General features: G+C 37.4%; 2 protein-coding genes across 2 annotated transcripts in view; both read left to right on the top strand.

Annotated features, from left to right (window-relative positions):
• The window catches only part of LOC110912955 (tyrosine-protein kinase JAK1), a 38,834-nt gene extending 35,957 nt beyond the window's left edge, over positions 1-2,877 (top strand). Inside the window, exons 7-9 of the mRNA XM_022157795.2 lie at positions 123-1,022; positions 2,098-2,154; positions 2,254-2,877. Of these exons, the coding sequence (XP_022013487.1) occupies positions 123-1,022; positions 2,098-2,154; positions 2,254-2,793 (1,497 nt within the window). The 3' untranslated portion in view covers positions 2,794-2,877. The remainder of the gene's footprint in view (positions 1-122; positions 1,023-2,097; positions 2,155-2,253) is intronic.
• Positions 2,878-7,899: 5,022 nt separating this feature from the next.
• On the top strand, positions 7,900-9,234 carry LOC110914615. Its single transcript, XM_022159402.1, has 2 exons — positions 7,900-8,047; positions 8,129-9,234. The coding sequence occupies exons 1-2, from the start codon at positions 7,900-7,902 to the stop codon at positions 9,232-9,234; spliced, it is 1,254 nt and encodes a 417-aa protein (XP_022015094.1).
• Positions 9,235-19,649: the final 10,415 nt, after the last annotated feature.

The following is a 19,649-nucleotide window of genomic DNA, read 5'->3' as shown; positions in this document are numbered from 1 at the left end:
AGAAAGTTCAACATAAGTTAACAATTCATATAATTTTATAGTTTTTACGGTATTAAAAGAAATATTACCAATTTTATGTTTTATTAATATGTACTTTTTACTTGATGTGTCATATTTAACAGAAAGACAACAAGGACAACCCCAGAATGTTACTTGAAGACATAAAACGGGCGACACAAAACTTCAGTAGTGTCAATTTCATTGGGAGAGGAGGATTTGGGAGTGTATATAAAGGAAACCTTCAAGATGATGATGGTTTTAAAACCATTGTTGCAAAGCGGTTGGATACGAAGTTTGGTCAAGGGGAACAACAATTCTTGACTGAGCTCCAAATTCTTTTGGATTATAAGCACCAGAATGTCATTGGTCTTGCAGGCTACTGTGATGAAAATGATGAAAAAGTCATTATCTATGAGTATTTGTCCAGGGGAAGTCTTGATAGGTATTTGAATGATTCTTCTCTTACATGGGTGAAACGGCTTAATATATGCATTGATGTTGCAAGAGCGTTGGATTTCTTACATGGAGGAGTTGGAAAACAAGCAAAGGTGATACATAGGGACATCAAAACTGAAAATATCCTGTTAAACGATGATTGGAAAGCAAAATTGGCTGATTTTGGGCTTTCACTAATATGTCCAATAAATAAGGAAACAGACTATATCATCGATCACGCGTGTGGCACAGAAGGATACGTGGACCCACTTTATAGACAATCAGGATTCCTAACCATAGAATCTGATATTTACTCGTTTGGTGTTGTATTATTTGAGATTTTGTGCGGAAGATCAACGTTTGCAATCCGCAAACATGAGGGAGACTATCTACCGGATTTCATTAGAAAAAACTTTAAAGAAGGAAAGCATGCCGAGGTGGTGTTCAATCAAATAAGGGAACAGATCGTGCATAAATCATTGACTACATTTCAAGAGATTGCCTACCAATGCTTACATCATGAGAGAGAAAAAAGGCCGACAACAAAAGAAGTTCTAAAGGAACTTAAGAAGGCACTAAAATCTCAAGTAAGTGATAATCATGGTTTTACTTAAGTAAGGTTTCTTTAAATGCGATGATATATACCTAAACTTAGCATGTGTTCAGTTAATCATGTAAAAGATTATTATACTTTCACTTTGTTACTTTATATAATATATAGGGAAAAGATTCCGTATAAATAGTCTTATTGTACAAAACGTACAAAAGACATAAAAAAGTAAAAAAAAATTAAAAAAAAAGAAACACGGTGGTATTTTCGTAATCATTTTTACTAGCAATTACCCTACAAGATCAAAATTACCTTACAAGATCATTTGTAAAGTAATTACCATACTCTACAAAATTGCCCTACAAGGTCATAATTACCTTACAAGATCATTTGTAGACTACTTATGATACTCTAAAAAATTACCCTACGAGATCAAAATTACCATACAAGATCATTTGTAAAGTAATTATGGTATCCTACAAAATTACCCAAAAGATTATTTTACAAAATTACCCTACAAAATCATTTATTTTGATAATTACGATACAAGTAAAATAACTATGAAAATAGCACCGCATTTTTTTTTCACTTTTTCATGCCTTTCATTCGTTTTGGACGATAAAGCTATTTGTATTTTGATTTTTTTCCATAATATGTATTCATTCCAACTAAACAAAGGTTTGATAAACAGAAAAAGGAAGGATAGAAACTACAGTATTAATATCAACTAAGATTTATAACCAATAGTAATTTATATTTGCTTTATTTTTTCTTAACTTTTTTAGGACCCGGTTACAATCTATTTTCACATTCCACCCACCACTTTTCGAAATTCCGTGAAAAAATTCAAAATTGGGTGATACGAAAAATAAAAGGAAAATGTGTAAATAACGAATGATTGGTAACTTCTATACAATTAATCCTTTAAAGAAATCGTGAGTAAAGAATGTCAAAACTAGATTGCAACAGGAGGAGAAATACGAGACTACAAGTCTAATCATATTATTTTCTATTTTCTAAATAATTCCAAAGAGATACATCAGTACAGGGATGTACCATTAACTTATAGTTTGTAGCACTAATTTTTTTTATTCTTCATAAATTGTTGAAAGGAGGAGCAAGTACAAGGCCAACAACATATGAAACTTCAATTGTCGGATATAATTCCTGTAAGACCCTCCAATTAGACTTTAATATCTCCGGTCGGTCACAACTATACATTGATATATATATATATAAACTATTTACCTTTGTGTGATTTACCGCAGGTACACTCCTTGGATAGAGATGAGGAAGGAAGTAGCGGACCCAATGATGACACTCTGCCGGAAACAGATGGGGACATACCGCAGCTCTCCAACGAAGATTCTATAGATCAAGATTACTTAGATCTTCTTTTCAAATTAATAATAGAATCCAACAAAGATTCTATAGATTCTGAAACAGGAAAGCAAGTTCAACATCCAGAGTTATCCAAGCACACAGAGCAGGATCCTGTTTCTCCCACAGATCGTAAAGCCACAAGTATCTTGCCGGGAAGCAAGCAGCAGGTTCTAAAGCACCTGAAACAGGATGTGATACTCGGAGATCATCAGGTAAGAGTGCTCAAGGAGGAGTTGCACAAGGTGGAGATGGCAAACAAGTCACGTTTAGCACTCATTCAAGCATTGGAAGAAGACGAAGAAGATGATGATGATGATCATAAGCATTGGAAGAAGAAGAAGATGATGATGGTCATCATCATCATATTTGGTATGATGCTGGTGATGATTCTCTTCTGGAACAAGTTTAGCATGTTTTTTATTTGATATGAGATGTTCGTTGACTGTTTTCGTACTTTTTTTTGCAACACTTTTTCTGGTTGAGTTCAATTGGAAATGGGTTTGCCTCAATTTCCCTCACAAAATACTAATGGTAGATTTGCATGCTTCTCAACATATTTTTTTAATCAAAATGAACATTGAAAAAAAAAAACTAAAATCCAAAATACTGATTTGAGATCCAGTCAAATGCGGACATGTGGGCGGGTTTTCATAGGACGAGTGTCAACAAAAAAGATATAGAAAATGGACCATTCGCGGCAAAGGGGGATTTTTAGCTAGATGGTACATTTTCCATTGTTTGAAACCAATATGGTACCCAAAAATGAATCTGACAACCCATGGAATTATAGTCTAGTGGTATTTTGGTGGTGAGATAAGACTTGTGACCATTAAGGTCATGGGTTCGATTCCCACAAAGGGGGTTTTTCCCAGATTTATTGGGTTTCCTCCTGAATTGGTGTATAGGCATTATTGCCTAGTGGAGATGGATATGATCGGGTGGTTCTGCTGGTAGCACGATGATACTCCAGTGGTCCGTCAGTGATCCAAATTTGCCGTTAAAAAAAATGAATCTGACATGGCATTCATTTAGGTTATTTAAGGTGGTTGAGGAAGGAGGGTTGAATAAAGGTTCAACTGAAAACAATGAACCAAGTAAGCTAAGTTTCTTATTTGTTTATGGACCTTAATATTTGTAAATAAGTAGGATTTTTCCCTCTCAGGCTTTGAGGAGGGGTTAATCTGCCTTTAATACGAAGGCATCTACCGCCACACATATTCAAAGCAACGAATTTTCTCTCCCTTTTCTACCTCTTATGAATAAAGGGTTGTACGTGCACGTTGCGACATAACTTTTTTTACGATATACAAAGCGATGGCAGTAAACACCCAATAATACTTGATCAAAACAAACAAACAATGAATTAGAATGAGAAACCAAATACTGAATCAAACTATGAGCTCTTAAATGACCATCAGAACTTGTTCATGTCATTGTAATCAATCAAACTAACAAATTATATTTAATATATAAATATTATATTAATGATGCATATCTCTCCATGATTATAGGAGATCTCATAATATATATGTTTGATATCAAAGAAAGGGACAACTTTGCATTCTATCATGGTATCATTGTGGAACCCTAACCCTAATCGATCCCCTCTCTTCCACGGCTTCCTCTGCAGCCAAAAATTCTTTTCCTTGTCCCTTCTATTTTTCGCTTCACATCATGTGTTCTCCAATTCACCCTGCAGTCACTGTCACAAATATTAAAACCCTTATTGTTGGGTCAAAATGGAGAATGATGTTATCAATTGAGCCGGCGTTATTTAGCATATTTATTATTTGTATGATGTAGCGATGCTAGTTAGTATACTTGTGCATTTTAGCGATTTTAGTAGGTTTTCCGAGCAAGAGGCGGCTTGCTTGGAAGACAAGGTTCAAGGGTCTATAAATAGGGAACTACACCTCATTTGTTAGGGGTGCATTTGTGAGCCACCACCCCGGGTGAGGTGGATGATTATCTTTTGTATTGTCTTACCACATTCAATGAAAATATCCATGTTTCAATACCTAAAGTTTCTATCTTTCTTGTTTATTATCGTTTAGTTTTGGCTCGAATCACCCGTCTCACTATTTTTTACCGAACCGAGTCTGAAATCGGATCGTTACGGGACTATCATTTGGTATCAGAGCTTGGTACTCAATTTGGGATTCAACAATCTCCAAATTTATCATAAAAATCTGATTTTTATTTGAAAAATTTTGAAATTTTTAGGGTTTTTGAGTTTATTCACTTTTTCTTCAAAAATCTTGTTTTTAAAAGGTTTAAAGTATTTGTTTGTTGATTTAGAGTTAAGACTAGTATTATTAGAAAGATTCATAGTGATTTCATATCATTTAAAGAAGTTTCAGCTCAAATCAGAAGGTTTTAGATGAGTTTTTGAAGTTTCTGGGCATTTTTATTGTTGAATACAGCGATTTTATTTTGATTATAGCGTTTTTATTGAAAGTTCCGGCGAAGTTGGGTTTTCCGGCAACTTTCCGGCAAAATTAACTTTTCCGGCGAAATTAAATCTTGAACGCGAGTTCAAGTTCTCTGGCGTATTAAATACGCTGGTAAGTCACCGTTTTCGTCGCCGTGATTCCGCTGGTTTTAATCCGGCCGGCGAATTTAATTAAAAAAATAGGGGTAGAGAAAGATCTGTTGCGTATTTAATAACTAATCAAATACATATATACACATTCTGTTTTGAAACTTTGCATTTCCGGCAAACTTCCTGCCATTAAATTAGGGTTCCGGTTAGTTTTTCCGGTGCCACCACTTTTCCGGCAACCTTCGATATCCGCCGTGCCAACACCACTGCCTAAACATCCACCACACACCGTTCAAACATCCTTGTTAAACCATCACTTCCCACCTTCGAAGCACCTCTCGAGCACCGCCATCCCTACGCCTCCACAAAAACAACCAACCACCGCTTCTCCTTCACTGACCACCACACTCCGCCGAACCTGCTCCACCGTCGATCACGGTCACTGTCCAACAAACCACCATAATCAACCACCACTTCACCATAAACCTCTGATCACCACCGTCTCCGGCGTGACATCATCTCTGTCACCGAGAGCACCACCTCCGACCACCGACTGCCACCTTGCAACCACCACAACCTTCTCCCAGACTGAAGCAACAGCTTCCTCCTCCACCTTCCGACCAACTCCGACCACTTCCATTACCACCATCAACCTCCGCGTTGAATGCCACTCCCACACCAACCATCGTTCTACACCCAACCTCCACCCTACACCATCTCCGAGCCACCATTGAACTATCTTTACAACACCAACCCGTCATCTCGATCATCATCGGAAAGAGGGTTTTGGATTTAAATTGAGAGTTGTTTAAAGTGAATTTAGAGAGAGAGAGAGAGAGAGAGATCTGTTGTTGTTCTTTGTTTAGAGAGAGAGAGAGAAGAGTATAGAAGATAACTTTCAGAGAGAAATTTGGTGACGGCTGAGTAAAGGCTAATTAGGGTTTTGGTGGTTATCCCAAAGTAACAAAAGACAAATTCATAACTCCATTTGATAAAACTTCTGAAGTCCGGAGCGGATTTCAAAATTTTCAAAAGTTTTGTTAAAGTTGTAGTTAAATATTAAAAAAAAAGAGGTCATCATTTGAATTTGAGAATTTTTCTAAGTTCACGTGACATAAGAAATCTCAATTCAAAGTTCACATATCTAATTTTAATATTATTATCCAATTAAATTAATATTTGTTATCCTATTTTCCATAACAAGCTGGTCCCGGGAATTCACATTTAGAAAAGTCAAAAATAATTTTCAGAAATTTAATTTAGTTGGGCCAATTTGTCATTTGCTAGGTTTGCATTTTCATTGGGTCGATTAGAATGGATTTTTTGGACTAAAAGGTTGTTTAAGGAAAGATAGAGTAGGGCTGAGTTTTAACTGTTATTTTTAGGCCGGGTCTTAAAATTTTTATTTGTGGGCCTAAAATTTTGATCAGTTTTGTGCCGGGAGTTTCATGCTATTTTTGGGCCTTTTCGAGTCGATACTTTTTAGGTTGATACGGGGTTATTGTCAAAGCAATTTAACCTGGGTTTTGAGCTGATACAAATATTTTTTGGGGGGGATTAATTAAAAAAAATGTTTCAAAATCAGTTGACTCGCATTGCACAAGTTGAATATGAAACAGGAACCGCACCCCGACCTTCAAAGTTGAAAGGATCAACCAATTTCAGCAGTTGGAAAAACCAAATCAAGTCCTTTTTCGAGTACACAGACTATAACCAATGGATCTCAATCACCGTCGGACCTTACGTCCCCATGACTGTTCGTGATGATATTCGTGTAATCAACAATGATCCCTTGACCTTTACCAAGGAAGATAAGGCATTGATCCAACGTGACCGCCGGGCTCACGCTACTCTGACAATGGCCTTATCAACTAATGATTGCAACATGTTTGAGGAATACACTACCGCACATGAACTCTGGTTGGCTCTACTTGACTACTATGAAGGGAACAGAGAAATGCTTCAGAAAAAGAGAGACATGGTCCAAAAGGAATATGACATGTTTGGCGGCTTTCGTGGGGAAAGCTTATCAGGTTACATCAGCCGATTTTTAAACATGAAGGCAAAAATGAAAAAGGCTGGTAATCCCATCACCAACCGCGCTGCAATCAGTAAACTTTTGAACTCACTTCCAAAAGAGTGGAGCTTAAAATGTATGAAAATTAAACAAAGCTTCTTAAATAACTGGAATCCAATCACGTTATCAGATGTGATCGATGCTCTAGAATCTTTCGAAAGAGATCAAGCCGAACATCCTCATAAATCTGTCCAATCTGCTTCTGCTGATGCGCACAAGAACATGACATCTGTACCCCCAACAACCTCCAACGACTCTAGCTCACAAGTTGCAAACACGTCAAACTTCAACAATGCTTCCGCAAACTCTGAAAAAGCTCCACAATGTGATGAAAAGAATATTGTGGTCGATGATGCTCAAGCTGTGAAGTAGGAAGAAGGGAGCAGTGCAGCAAGTGAAAAGATAGAAGAAAAGATTCCTAATGAGGCGATGAAAATGGAATCCAACAAAGAAAAGGATGAGGAAGACTTGGCAAACAGCATTCCTTACGAGTTTAAAGTCAAATTATGTTCCCAACCATGTGTGAACGTCGTGGCACATTACAAATCCCTCAACCGTAACCTAATTAGAGACAAAGAAAAAGTTTTGCAATTTAACAAAGAGTTGAAAGAAAATGAAGCTGCATATCAGAGAAAGTTGAATTCGACTTTAGCTGAAATGCAGACTTTAAAAAAATTTGTTTTTAGAAAAGATTTTGTCATAAACGACTTAACTGAAAGATTAGAAAAATCTCAAAATGAAAACAATAGATTGCAAATAATAATTGATAAATGGAACGTCAGTAAAAAGGCACTGGTTGACATTAAAAATTGCCAACGACCGACATATGTGAAGGATGGGATTGGGTATAAGGATAGGCAAGGAAATGAAAGAAAACTCTTCTTTCCACCACATAGCAAAAACTATGTGCCTATGCCAACTCCTCATCCCGATAATGATTTGATTGATGAAAATGATCTTATTGCTCAAAATGTTTCTTGTAAAAATGAAAAAGTTACTAACCTTTCTGAAAGCAATGCAGATATGATCGAGCGTGAAGAAGATGGGTGCGATGAGGACTGTGGAGGATAAAAAATAGGGATAGGATATTCAGGCGACAATTATTCCACTGTTAACTGGTTCGCCTGGAATTGTGATAAAGCAAACAAAACTTCCATTCGGGATGACTGTAATGGGCATGTGCCTAAACCTAAGACCCACAACCACGATAATGTAGTGGTTGAATGTTTTGATTTGAATTCTGCCTTTTGTGATGAAAAAGTTGCGTGTGAACCTCCTGTGTTTGTTCCAGAATTGAAACAAAACAGATTCGGAAAATTCCTCATGGAGGAAATTCAAGAATTTGTTCCATCTCACACTAGTACGTCAGAGTCGGAGAAAGAGCTAAATGAAGAAAGCAGCAGCGAAGATACAAACACCACAACTTCAGAAGGTGGCGAAGGAAGCTCAAGTGATGACCACGATTCAGACTTTCAGTCATTCCAAGAATGGGAAAGCTCAAATGACTTGGAAACTTCAGTAACGGATGCTTGTAAAACGGTTGAAGACCTTGAACCATCGGGTGTTCAAGAACCAACAACCTCAAATGACATTGCAAGTCCAGTCAATCAAGAACCACTAGAAAAACACTTAGTTATTGAAGACTGCACAAGCTCAGATGATGAATCAGTGTTGAATGAAAGTGTTGGGGAGTCAAAGATCAAAAGATCATCTGAAGTTATCGAACATCACATCTGTCAACATGCTGAGTCAAGCTCAAAGCAATCCCCTCCCCTAGGTGCATCACATGGAACTGCAAAGTCTCAAAAGCCATTCAAGGCTTGTTTTAGGTGTGGAAAAGAAGGTCATGTGCTCAAACAATGCCCAGAACGACACGATCCAGACGGTAAAGGCAACCAATATTGCTTCTCTGGATCAAAAGGTAAAAATCACACATCTTTGAAAGATCAAATGAAAATTTTTCAATCCAGATCTCCACATGTGAAGCCAGTTTCACATGATTCAAAGATGAAAAGGACCAACACATCAAAATCTCAATCTTTCCCACCGGGTCTTAAACATAAGATTGTTTCAAACTTTAAATCTTTTACAAACAAAATTTTTAAACCAACACAAGTTTGGCGAGTCAAACAAGTGGTTGTAAAAGAAATCAATGAGGGAAAAGATTTGGCATATCGGGAGGCTTATTATTTTGATGAAAGGGGACAACCCAAGACTACGATGGATTGGGTTCCACTCTCTAACTGAATTGCTTATGAGTGTAGGAACATCCAAGGAGGACTGTTAGTAACACCGGTTATTATCAGTGGTTGTTCTAGATACAAGTTGGGGAAAATCACAGGTTTGGTTATGGTATCTAACCTGGTTGCACACTTAACTGCACTGTAACACACTCATTTTCTTGTTGACATATGCTTTTGTGTGCCTGATGTAGAAGACTTTATTTTGTAAATACATGTTTTAGAATTTTTAATTTTTCAGTAATTGATTGTACATAAATAAAATTTTAGGGGGAGTATTAAAATACTTCCTAGACCATGAGATGTGATTATTGCAAAATAATCATGATCTTATATGAGAAATGATAGGAACTAACTTGATTATGTTTTCGCATGAATAGGATCTGATGGAGGATACGGCTCCAAGTTAACGATATGTCGGTAGATTCAGCATTTCAGACAAGTAAACTGCATCTTGGTGATAAAGATAACGTCTACACAAGGATTCTGGCTTTTCTCAGGCATTACACATCACAATGGGTAACACGTTGCGGCATATGGCTTAATGGTCTTAAATCTTGCGTTGATAGATTGCCAAAGTCTGAGATCTCGGGTCTTTATATTGGTGTTTCATTCGAGGATATCATAGTTGTTCTTCTGCTACATCCAGATACATGCTGACCTAGACGCTATGATATTCTTTCATAATAAGTGCCTTAAAAAAAGGCCAAACCCTTTTTCATAATAAGCGCCAAAATTGGCCAAAACTTTAGATAGATTAGTTTGGTCACTCTGCTGTACGGAAGTACTGACCTGTTCACCAAACTATCTGTCTCAGCCCTCGGTAGTTCTTGGGATCTCTGTTGTACGAAGGTACAGACCTGATCGCCGCTCTATCGTTGAAAAGAATGAAACCAATATACTCACCTGTTATGAGGAACCTTTGTGCATACCTTGATCGCGGGGGTATGTCCTGATGTGGGACTCACGGCCTTAATGATTCTATTCTCAATAGCTTGTGTGGGGGCCATAGAAGTCTTGTAAATATACCCAAAACATGATAATTAATCACCGGATGTATGTCGAAAGAATGGTGCATGGATTTAAGCGGACAAACATACCAGCAATCGTTCTTGAGTCGTAGATCAAGTTGGTATGATCTCGTATTTGATCAGATCTATATCTCAAAGGTTGAAAGTTAAAAAAAAAAAACTAAAAAAAAATCTAAAATCCAAAAATATTTTTGATTTGTGTAAAGTTGTTTTTCTAAGTCTTCCATATCACATCAATCGTGTCTTAAACCGCTTGAGATACTCTTTCCATTGCACACCACAGATGAATACGGTTTTGTCTGTACCTTGAATCAGTCTAAAAGAAAATGTGGAGTTGTGTTTATATCTGTGAACAGGTTACTTCTACTATTTGCTGCAATGATGGCCGATCATCAATTGAGCAAGATACCAGACCAAAGCACCGGTTTCCTGAAGATTGTAGAAGACACCAAGCTAGGAATCCTCCTCCTACGTCTTCTGATTCACTCAAGCTAAAGAGAGTTGAAAAAGGTTGTTCCTGTTTGTCAAAGATGATGCATGCAAAAAGGGGGAGCTTATTCAGATAAAGTACTCAAAGAGCAAAGTGTCAAAAGAAGATCTTCAGTGAAGAAAATTTGGAAAGCATTAGTCTAGGGGGAGATTGTTCGGTCTAAAATTGAGACTGAAGCTTGCCAAATTGAAGATCACATCATGCATGATGTTGACGGTTCTAAAGATGATGCAAGAGTTTGATAACATTAGCCTAAGGGGGAGATTGTTGGGTCTAAATCGTGTAGTCTAATGTTATCAACGAATCAAGTCAACAAAGTCAACGCCAACAAGTCAAAGTCAACGCACAAGTCGACACGAGAAGATCGAAGAAAGATATGGCGTGTGAACGTTCGAGATATGATAGTTTTATTGCTTTGGATAGTTAAATATATTTTGTTTTAAACAAAATATATTTATTATCTTATTTAGTTAGTCTTCATGTTTATTGCTACTTTTGGTAAGTTTTAATCTCGAGGGTCCTAATTGTAATTAGCCAAAAATGGTAAGGCTATAAATAGATAGAGATGATTAGGGTTTTGGAAACACATTTGGAGAGAGATTTGGGGGCTAACATTGTATTCATCTTTGGAAATCAATCAAGGATTTTAGAGTTATATATTTTTGAGTGTGTTCATCTCGATTCTTATACAAAATCAGATTTTTAGCTCGATTTGATCCTACACTTATTCCCATTACTCTTGATATTGAACATGGACACTATACTGCATGGTCCGAATTGTTCAAAATACAACGCAAATCCCATGAGGTCTATGACCATCTCCTTCCTAAATAATTTACTGCAACATCCTCTTCAGATAAAGACAAAGAGAAACCTGCGCCAACTGCTACTTGGGAACGTCTCGATTCCATTGTCTTACAATGGATATATGAAACGATCTCCAACGACCTTCTACACACCATACTGAAACCAAATACTACTGCATACGTGGCATGGACGGCTGTTGCAAACATCTTTCAAGATAACAAAGTCACCCGTACTATTGATCTAAATAACAAGTTCGCCAACACACGTCTTGATTAGTCTCCTATAATGACTGCCTACTGCCAAGCAATCAAAGTTATCTATGATCAACTAACTAATGTTGGCTCTCCTATAACTGAGGAACAACTGGTACTCCAACTACTCATGGGGCTTAACGACCAGCACGAGAGCACGACTACAATTATTTAACAAACGAGCCCGCTTGTCACACCCTCAAAATCCTAATGCGGAGTATTACCGCGAGGCGTATGACTGGCCAAGATCATGCCACCAATCATATTGAACAATTTAAATAAGTAAATAAAACCGAACACAATCAATATGATTGGTGTCCTACAGTTCAAACAAAGTCTAAGTTAACAGCGGAAGCATTAAGTTCAAAAACCAAAGTAAAAAATTTAGAGTTCATAAAGTTTATCATGAACCCCACAACAGTTCATGTCCCACAACGACCATTCCTCCGTGCAAACTCCAGCATAGTACCTAATGACCTGCAAAGCATGTAGTAACGTATCAACAAAAATGTTGGCGAGTTCACAGTTGTTTAGTGTTTGATCGGAATGTCACGCTCCGGTCAAAGATAATATTTATAACCGTAATTACCCTTAACAAATAGCTAGTGGTAGCAAGGGGTCGAACCACTAAGAGTATGTGGTTTGCGAATGGATTCGATTGAATAAAAAGGAATGTCACAATTTATGAAGCTTGCTAGAATAATTTTTTTTTTGTATTTTTGTTTGGTTAAAAAGATGTGAATTAAACTAATGGAGTTGATTAAATTACTAATGATTAACAGGTTGCAAGAAGGTAATTGATTGTTTAAACAATAATGAGAAGAAGGGTTCACACCCGGTTTCGGTAGTTGCCAACCTAGATTTCTACAAGTTTTAGAATTGACCTAATTGGATAAATGATCAACGGATTTAGTGTACCGTGACTTAGGTTCCAATAACTATCAACACTCCTAAGAATGGACAAGAATGCACTTCGTAATCAACACAAGTAAATCCTAACCAAGATAACGCATAAGTGCACAAATTCATTTCACAAAGTCATAACTTTATCATCGTTCGACAATTTGTAAATTCAATTCAAATACACAACAATTATCAAAGGTGTTCAAAATCAAAACACAATTTGTCACACAAGTCAAAACTAAACACAATTCGAAACACTAAGTAATACAACTACCTACACCGGGGTAAAACCAAGGTGATTAGTTGCTCATGGTTGAAGGAACTTGATCACCGAATGATTGGAACTCGATTTGGATCATCTTGAAGCTTGGAGAATGGAAGAATGGTTTATGGTTAGGGTTTTGGTGAGTGATGATGGTAGAAAGAATGATGGATGAATGGTTAGGGTTTGTGGATGGTTGGTGATGGTGAAGTGAATGGTGATTCGGGTTGATTCGGATGAAGCTTGGTGTTGTGGATGAATTAGAGATGATGAGAGTAATGAATTATGGCTCCAAGATGAAGATTCAAACTCTCCCAAAGTGTAACTCCCGTATTCATGGCCTCAGAGCCAATGAAAATCGTTCTTCACACCAAAAAATCCCAAAAATCGCGTATCAAGGAAACCACTGCCCGTCGCCGACGGACCTGATCTTGTCGCCGATGGGCTCCCCTGATCTGCTTTCCGTCCGACGCCTTGATTCACTGGATACGGGCAAAGGTGGCTGACAGGGTTATCCAAACCGCGTCGCCGACGGCTTGGAGCCCGTCGGCGACGGCCTCTCCAGCTCCAATTCCCTAATTTTCCATTTTGCACTCCCGTTTGATCCATAAGGACATGAGAAAAGCATTGTTGGACAACCTCTCTGGATGCTAAATCAGCTTTTCTTATGTCATCGGGATTTCTCCTTTTATAGAAAGTATAGATTGTTCTATATTTAGATTTTTAGATTAGATATTTTTATGAGGCAATATTAAAAATAAAAGTTATATTTCTTTAATAAAAAAATATTTAAGTATTACATGTGTACAGAGCCGTATCTGAGAACTCTCAAAATAATTTAGGTCTCGGGCGAAATAAAAATCTGGACCCAAAATTGTGGTAAGAGGAAATGAGTTTAAAAAAAGACTTTGGTGGTTGAGCCAAGCCTTGAACTTGAGATCTTTACATTATCTTGAGGTGACTTTTTCCACTCCACCACCAACAATTTTATGTATAATAGATGAATGCATATATTAAATATATAATTTACTATATATATAAAAGACAAAATTGAAAAATCAACCTTTATGTTATATCCAAACTACACTTCGTACCTTTCACTGTGAAATCGGCAAAACCAACCTTTATGTTAATGTTTTGCTACAAAGTATAGCCTTTAACACAAACGATATTAGTTTTCTTGGTTAACTGCCCTCACATGCATTGCAAGTGAGGGTATTATGGTCTTTTCCTATTTTGTCAATACAATTTATATATTTTTATTTATGTATTATTGCAATTTAGAGAAATAAAGGATCTGTTGTATATCTCTCATTGGTTCCTTTTAGTTAAACACATCATTGGGCCCTACATCATCTTCTTCCATACTCACCACCTACATCATATTCTTCCCTCCCCTCCACCTCCATTCCCAGAACCCTAGCCCACTGTCGCCGGAATTGAAACCTGAAGCATCACCATTTCCATCTTCGGCAACTACAACAAGCAACCACCGTAACTCCACTCCACCGCACCACCCCGTCACCACAATAAGCATATTCGACATTTCCATATCCCTTTGGTCATAAAACAAGAAATAAATTGCAAATTCTCAATTACCTATACTTGAAGTCTAGATCTCGCAATCATGTTATTACCACGCTGTCTACTCTTGTTCTCACCAGATTCACCTCACTGTGTAACAGTAGCAGATGGTCTCCATAACAGTAGGTTCGGTATATTAATACCGATTGCATGTATTATACGGTGGTACAATTGTAATAAAACTCAAATTCTACTAATGGGTTGCCAGGTGTGTCACTAAGGGATTCGGGCCTTGTGTTGCCTAAAAGCCCAATTCAAAGAAAAATAAAATATTCGGTCAACAGCAACCTACTCCGGTCAAAAGGGAAATTCGGATATGTTTTCGTTTTTTCACCTAGCATGACATTTATTCGCACTTTGAGCTTATGTCGCTTTAGAGCATTCATAATGGATCCCTTGTATTTATGTGAGTGGATTAGTTATATTATAAGACCATCCGTAGTGGTCAAGCCCAATGGAGCCCCCTTCAATTATATAACATGTGTGTGTAGTAGATGGAACCCGCTTTAATTATGTATATATATGTATGTATATACAGGTGAGAGAAACCAAACACATCACCCCGCTATACACATCACGTCCCATAGAGGATGGAGCCCCATAAAGCCCGGACGGTGTTCCGAGCGTTATGGGGCGCTATGACCCAAAATGGAGCCCTATAACGAGCGACTACACATGGCCTAAGGAATGGTTGTGAGTGGTTTTTGAGTGGGGGAGAGAGAAAATATATAGGAATGTTACAGTTCATCTGTAAGTATATTCGAAACATTGTTCACCCCTTATAATTTTTTCAATATTTTTAAAGATTATTGTGAGTGAGGAGAGAGAAATGTAATAATCAAGGTATAAAAAATATTATTTAATTGAAAAAAAGAGGGAAAAGTAATGATTTTTATTTTAATTATATGGATATAGATAAAGAATCAAATGTGAATCCTCTTAGATCCTCCATCTTTTAAATAAGAGTTATTGGATTTTATCACCCCCAACTATCGACCTTTGGCCGCTGCCACCCCCGATTGACACTTTGACGCCCGACACCTCCAACTTGACATTCAGTTTGTGCTGGCACCACTCTGTTAACAAATCACTAACTCTGTTAGTTTTTAATCCTACGTGTCACCACCTTGCTTACCTGGACATCATTACGTGGCGATTAAGTCCATGTAAAAACCCTGGATTGTCTCCTAACACTGATCTAAACCTAATCGATGAACACAGAGATAAAGATACAAAAATCAAAGACGAAGATACAAGAATCAAGCACTAATCTTTTGCATTAAGGTACGATTTTGCAGAATTTTGAATTTAGGCATTGTTTTGAGAAGTTGGAAACAATAGATGTCATGCTTTGGTATGGTGGTTATATTGAAGTAGGATTTGGTCAATCACAGTATGTTGGAGGTGAATCAAGGCTTGTTAGAATATATGTAGACCACGTTTCATACTTTGAACTAGTAGAGTATGCAATGGAATCAGGTTCTTACAATTCCAGGGACATTTATATGTATTGGTTGGATGCTGATGATGGGGAACTTAGGCACTTTAATAATGATAAAGATGTTTTGGACTTGGCTATTAAGGTTTTAACTAGACTGAACCATTTATGGATGTACTTATCCAACAAGGTCCATTAGTGGCACCTAAAGCCCATTCCAGTTCCAGGCCCACTAAACCAGCTGCCCAACCCACTTCCCAGCCCAATGAACAAAAAGCCCAATCCAAAAAGTCTGTTAGGTCAACTGATAGGGTTTTATAAAACACCCAAATATCTCATTCTTCCAACAACATAAAATTTCTTACAATTTTACAAAATTTTGACATGACCCGTTCGTAGTAAGTACTTTTCTCCCTGTTTTTAACAATACCAATATAATTATTACTACGATACTTTCCAACAAAGCAAAGGTTAAGACTATATAAGGTTCACCATGAACGTTTTGTACAAACTACACAAAAGTTTAGTATTCAAACTTCTTTCTAACACTAGACACTTACTAATTAACATTTACTAGACAAAAAGGTAAGTTAACCCATCAAACAACAACTTGGACCGGAAGCGCATAAGGTCGACATAACGTGTGTGTGTTCGGTCCGGGTGCACCGCAATCAAGCAAGGGATTTACCTATCGTTCATAACAACAACATTGTTAGTTCATAATACATAGTAATTTAAAATCCTTTAATTACCTATCATTGTTCGACCCGTTAACATGACATGTTACCTTATTAACATCCTTACTTCCATTCGAAACATCCAACTTATCACTTTCCGACCCATTCGTAATGAATCGCTACATAACATGCTTTCCAATATACTTACATCCTTTGACCCGTTATGTACATTTACAACAAATCCATAGTACCAAATACTACTATTCATAAAACTACATTTAAGGTAAATAAAGCTCATATGAACTTACCACGATCTTGGGATGCTTGTGCCTTTGAGTGACTTGCGCCTTCTTCCTTCTTTGTGCCTATATGTCATCATCTCGTACTTTAGCTTTCTTAAACATTAATTTCACAATCCTTATAGTATGTATGGCGTTTACTAATCATATACATCATTGTCATGAGAAAGTTGCATCATCTTAACAAGTATTCATGCAAAAGCCATAACTAAACTCACTTAGGCATTTTGTCAAACACATGGTGTGCATATCACTAGATTAGCATAATGTACAAGCATTTTAAGCACAACTTCCATAGTTCACTCTTTGAGTAACATAAACATCCTACTATGTTAAAATCTATCATTCAAATCATGAGCATATAGTTCTAAATCAATTATTCATAACAATTTCATAAATCAACCATCAAATTAACATACAAAACTTCACAATTGTTAAACATTACTTGACATGCAAGTGGGTTTTGCCCTAACCTTGTTCATATTCGAATTTTAGCATCTAATGATATCTAGATCTTCCTAGCAACCATTAATCTTACTGAATTTTGTATTACATTCACGAATTACACAAAACCCACATAATCAAACATCATCAAATCACAAAAATTTGACTTACTTGAGGTCAAGAACACTTAGATAATCAAGATTCTTAGGTCATGCATTCGATTCTTCAATAATCTAGCTTTCAATTGAGGGAATTTAGTGATTTAGGGTTTTGTGAGGGAAGGAGTCCCCTCCTGGCTTCTCACGATCGCAGACCACACCAGACTTGTCTCGTTTCTTTTTTTTTTGTCATGTTTTAATCCCATATTTACATATCTAGTCCCCCATCTTTTAAGCCCCATTCACTTTTCTCATTTCTAATTACTAACTTGGTAAATTAATGCATATATGGGTTTTTTTTTGATTTGTTAAATGGTACAAATCTTAATAATGTTCTAAATTTCATATTTATCCTTTCTTTTCGTCAATGTTTGTGACGAAGCATTAAAACTCGTTACATACGAAATTTGGGGTATTACAAGTCTACCCCCCTTAAGATGGTTTCGTCCCCGAAACCAGAATACATACCGAATAACTCTGGGTAGTGCTTTAGCATATCATCCTCCGCTTCCCATGTGAGATCCGATCCCTTCCGATGTTGCCATTGGACCAACACTTGTCGAACGGATTTGTTGCGGAGTTGTTTTACTTTGAAATCTTTTATTGCTACAGGCCTTTCAACATAATTCAATTTTTCATCTACTTCAATATCGTCTAAAGGCACATATGCAGTCTCATCTGCGAGACATTTTCGCAACTGCGACACGTGAAAGGTGTTATGAATCCCATCCAACGCGTGTGGTAATTCTAACCGATATGCTACCGCCCCGACCCGGGCGAGTATTTTGAAGGGCCCAATGTATCGAGGACCTAGCTTCCCGCGTTTACGAAAACGAATTATTCCTTTCCATGGAGAGACCTTTAATAACACATGATCTCCCACTTGAAATTCTATTTGTCGCTTTCGTCGATCCGCATAAGACTTTTGTCTATCTTGCGCTGCTTTTATTCTTGACCTAACCATATCAATCTTTTCATTTGTCTTGGTCACTACTTCTTTTGACACGATCTCTCATTGACCCACTTCCCCCCAACAAACTGGGGTCCTACATTTCCTTCCATAAAGCATTTCGTAGGGGGCCATTCTTATGCTGTTATGATAACTATTATTATATGAGAACTCTACCAAAGGTAGATGATCATCCCAGCTTCCTCCAAAATCCATAACATACGCCCTTAACATATCGACTAATGTTTGAATAGTTCGTTCTGACTGACCATCGGTTTGCGGATGGTAGGCGGTGCTAATATGTAAATGGGTCCCCAATTCTTCATGAAACTTCCTCCAATAACGAGATGTGAACCGGGTGTCCCGGTCGGATACTATAGACACCGGAACCCCATGTCGGGATATAATCTCGTTCATATAGACTTCCGCCATCTTTTCTGAGTTATAATTTTCCCGAATGGGTAGGAAATGTGCGCTTTTGGTCAATCTGTCAACGACCACCCATATTGCATCGTGCCCTTTTTTTGTCTTGGGAAGCTTAGTTAAAAAATCCATCGTTACATGTTCCCACTTCCACACCGGGATCTCCAAGGGTTGCAATTTCCCATACGGCTTTTGGTGTTCGGCCTTTACTTGAGAACATGTCAAACATTTCGCAACATATTTGACAATGTCTCTTTTCATCCCCGGCCACCAATAATTCATTCTCAAGTCTCGATACATCTTTGTAGCCCCCGGATGAACGGAGTATCGAGACTTGTGAGCCTCATTTAACAGTAATTCTTTCACATCACAATACCGAGGTATCCAAATTCGATTGTACCTCGTTTTCGTACCATTTGCATTCTCTTCCAATTCATGAATAAACCCTTTCGTCCTTTCTTTCTTTGAGTCGACAGCTTTTAAAGATTTTGTTTGAGTGTCTCGAATCTCATCAAGGAGTTTAGGAGTGACTACCATCTTCATGGATTTTACCTGAATCGGGGGTGGGTATTCCTTTCGACTAAGTGCGTCCGCCACTATATTAGCCTTCCCGGGATGGTAATGAATGTCGCAATCGTAATCCTTAATGAGTTCCAACCATCTTCGTTGCCTCATATTGAGATCTTTCTGTTCGAAAAAGTATTTG

This window comes from Helianthus annuus, chromosome 17 (assembly GCF_002127325.2).
Source record: "Helianthus annuus cultivar XRQ/B chromosome 17, HanXRQr2.0-SUNRISE, whole genome shotgun sequence".
NCBI classification, from domain to species: Eukaryota; Viridiplantae; Streptophyta; class Magnoliopsida; order Asterales; family Asteraceae; genus Helianthus; species Helianthus annuus.
Note: the sequence above shows the minus strand (reverse complement) of the source record. Positions and strands in the feature narration are given on the sequence as shown.

Coding starts and splice junctions, on each gene's coding strand:
- LOC110914615 (XM_022159402.1), top strand. CDS start 7,900: ATGCCAACTCCTCATCCCGATAATGATTTGATTGATGAAAATGATCTT. Junction 8,048..8,128: donor AGATGGGTGCGATGAGGACT/GTGGAGGATAAA, acceptor ATTGTGATAAAG/CAAACAAAACTTCCATTCGG.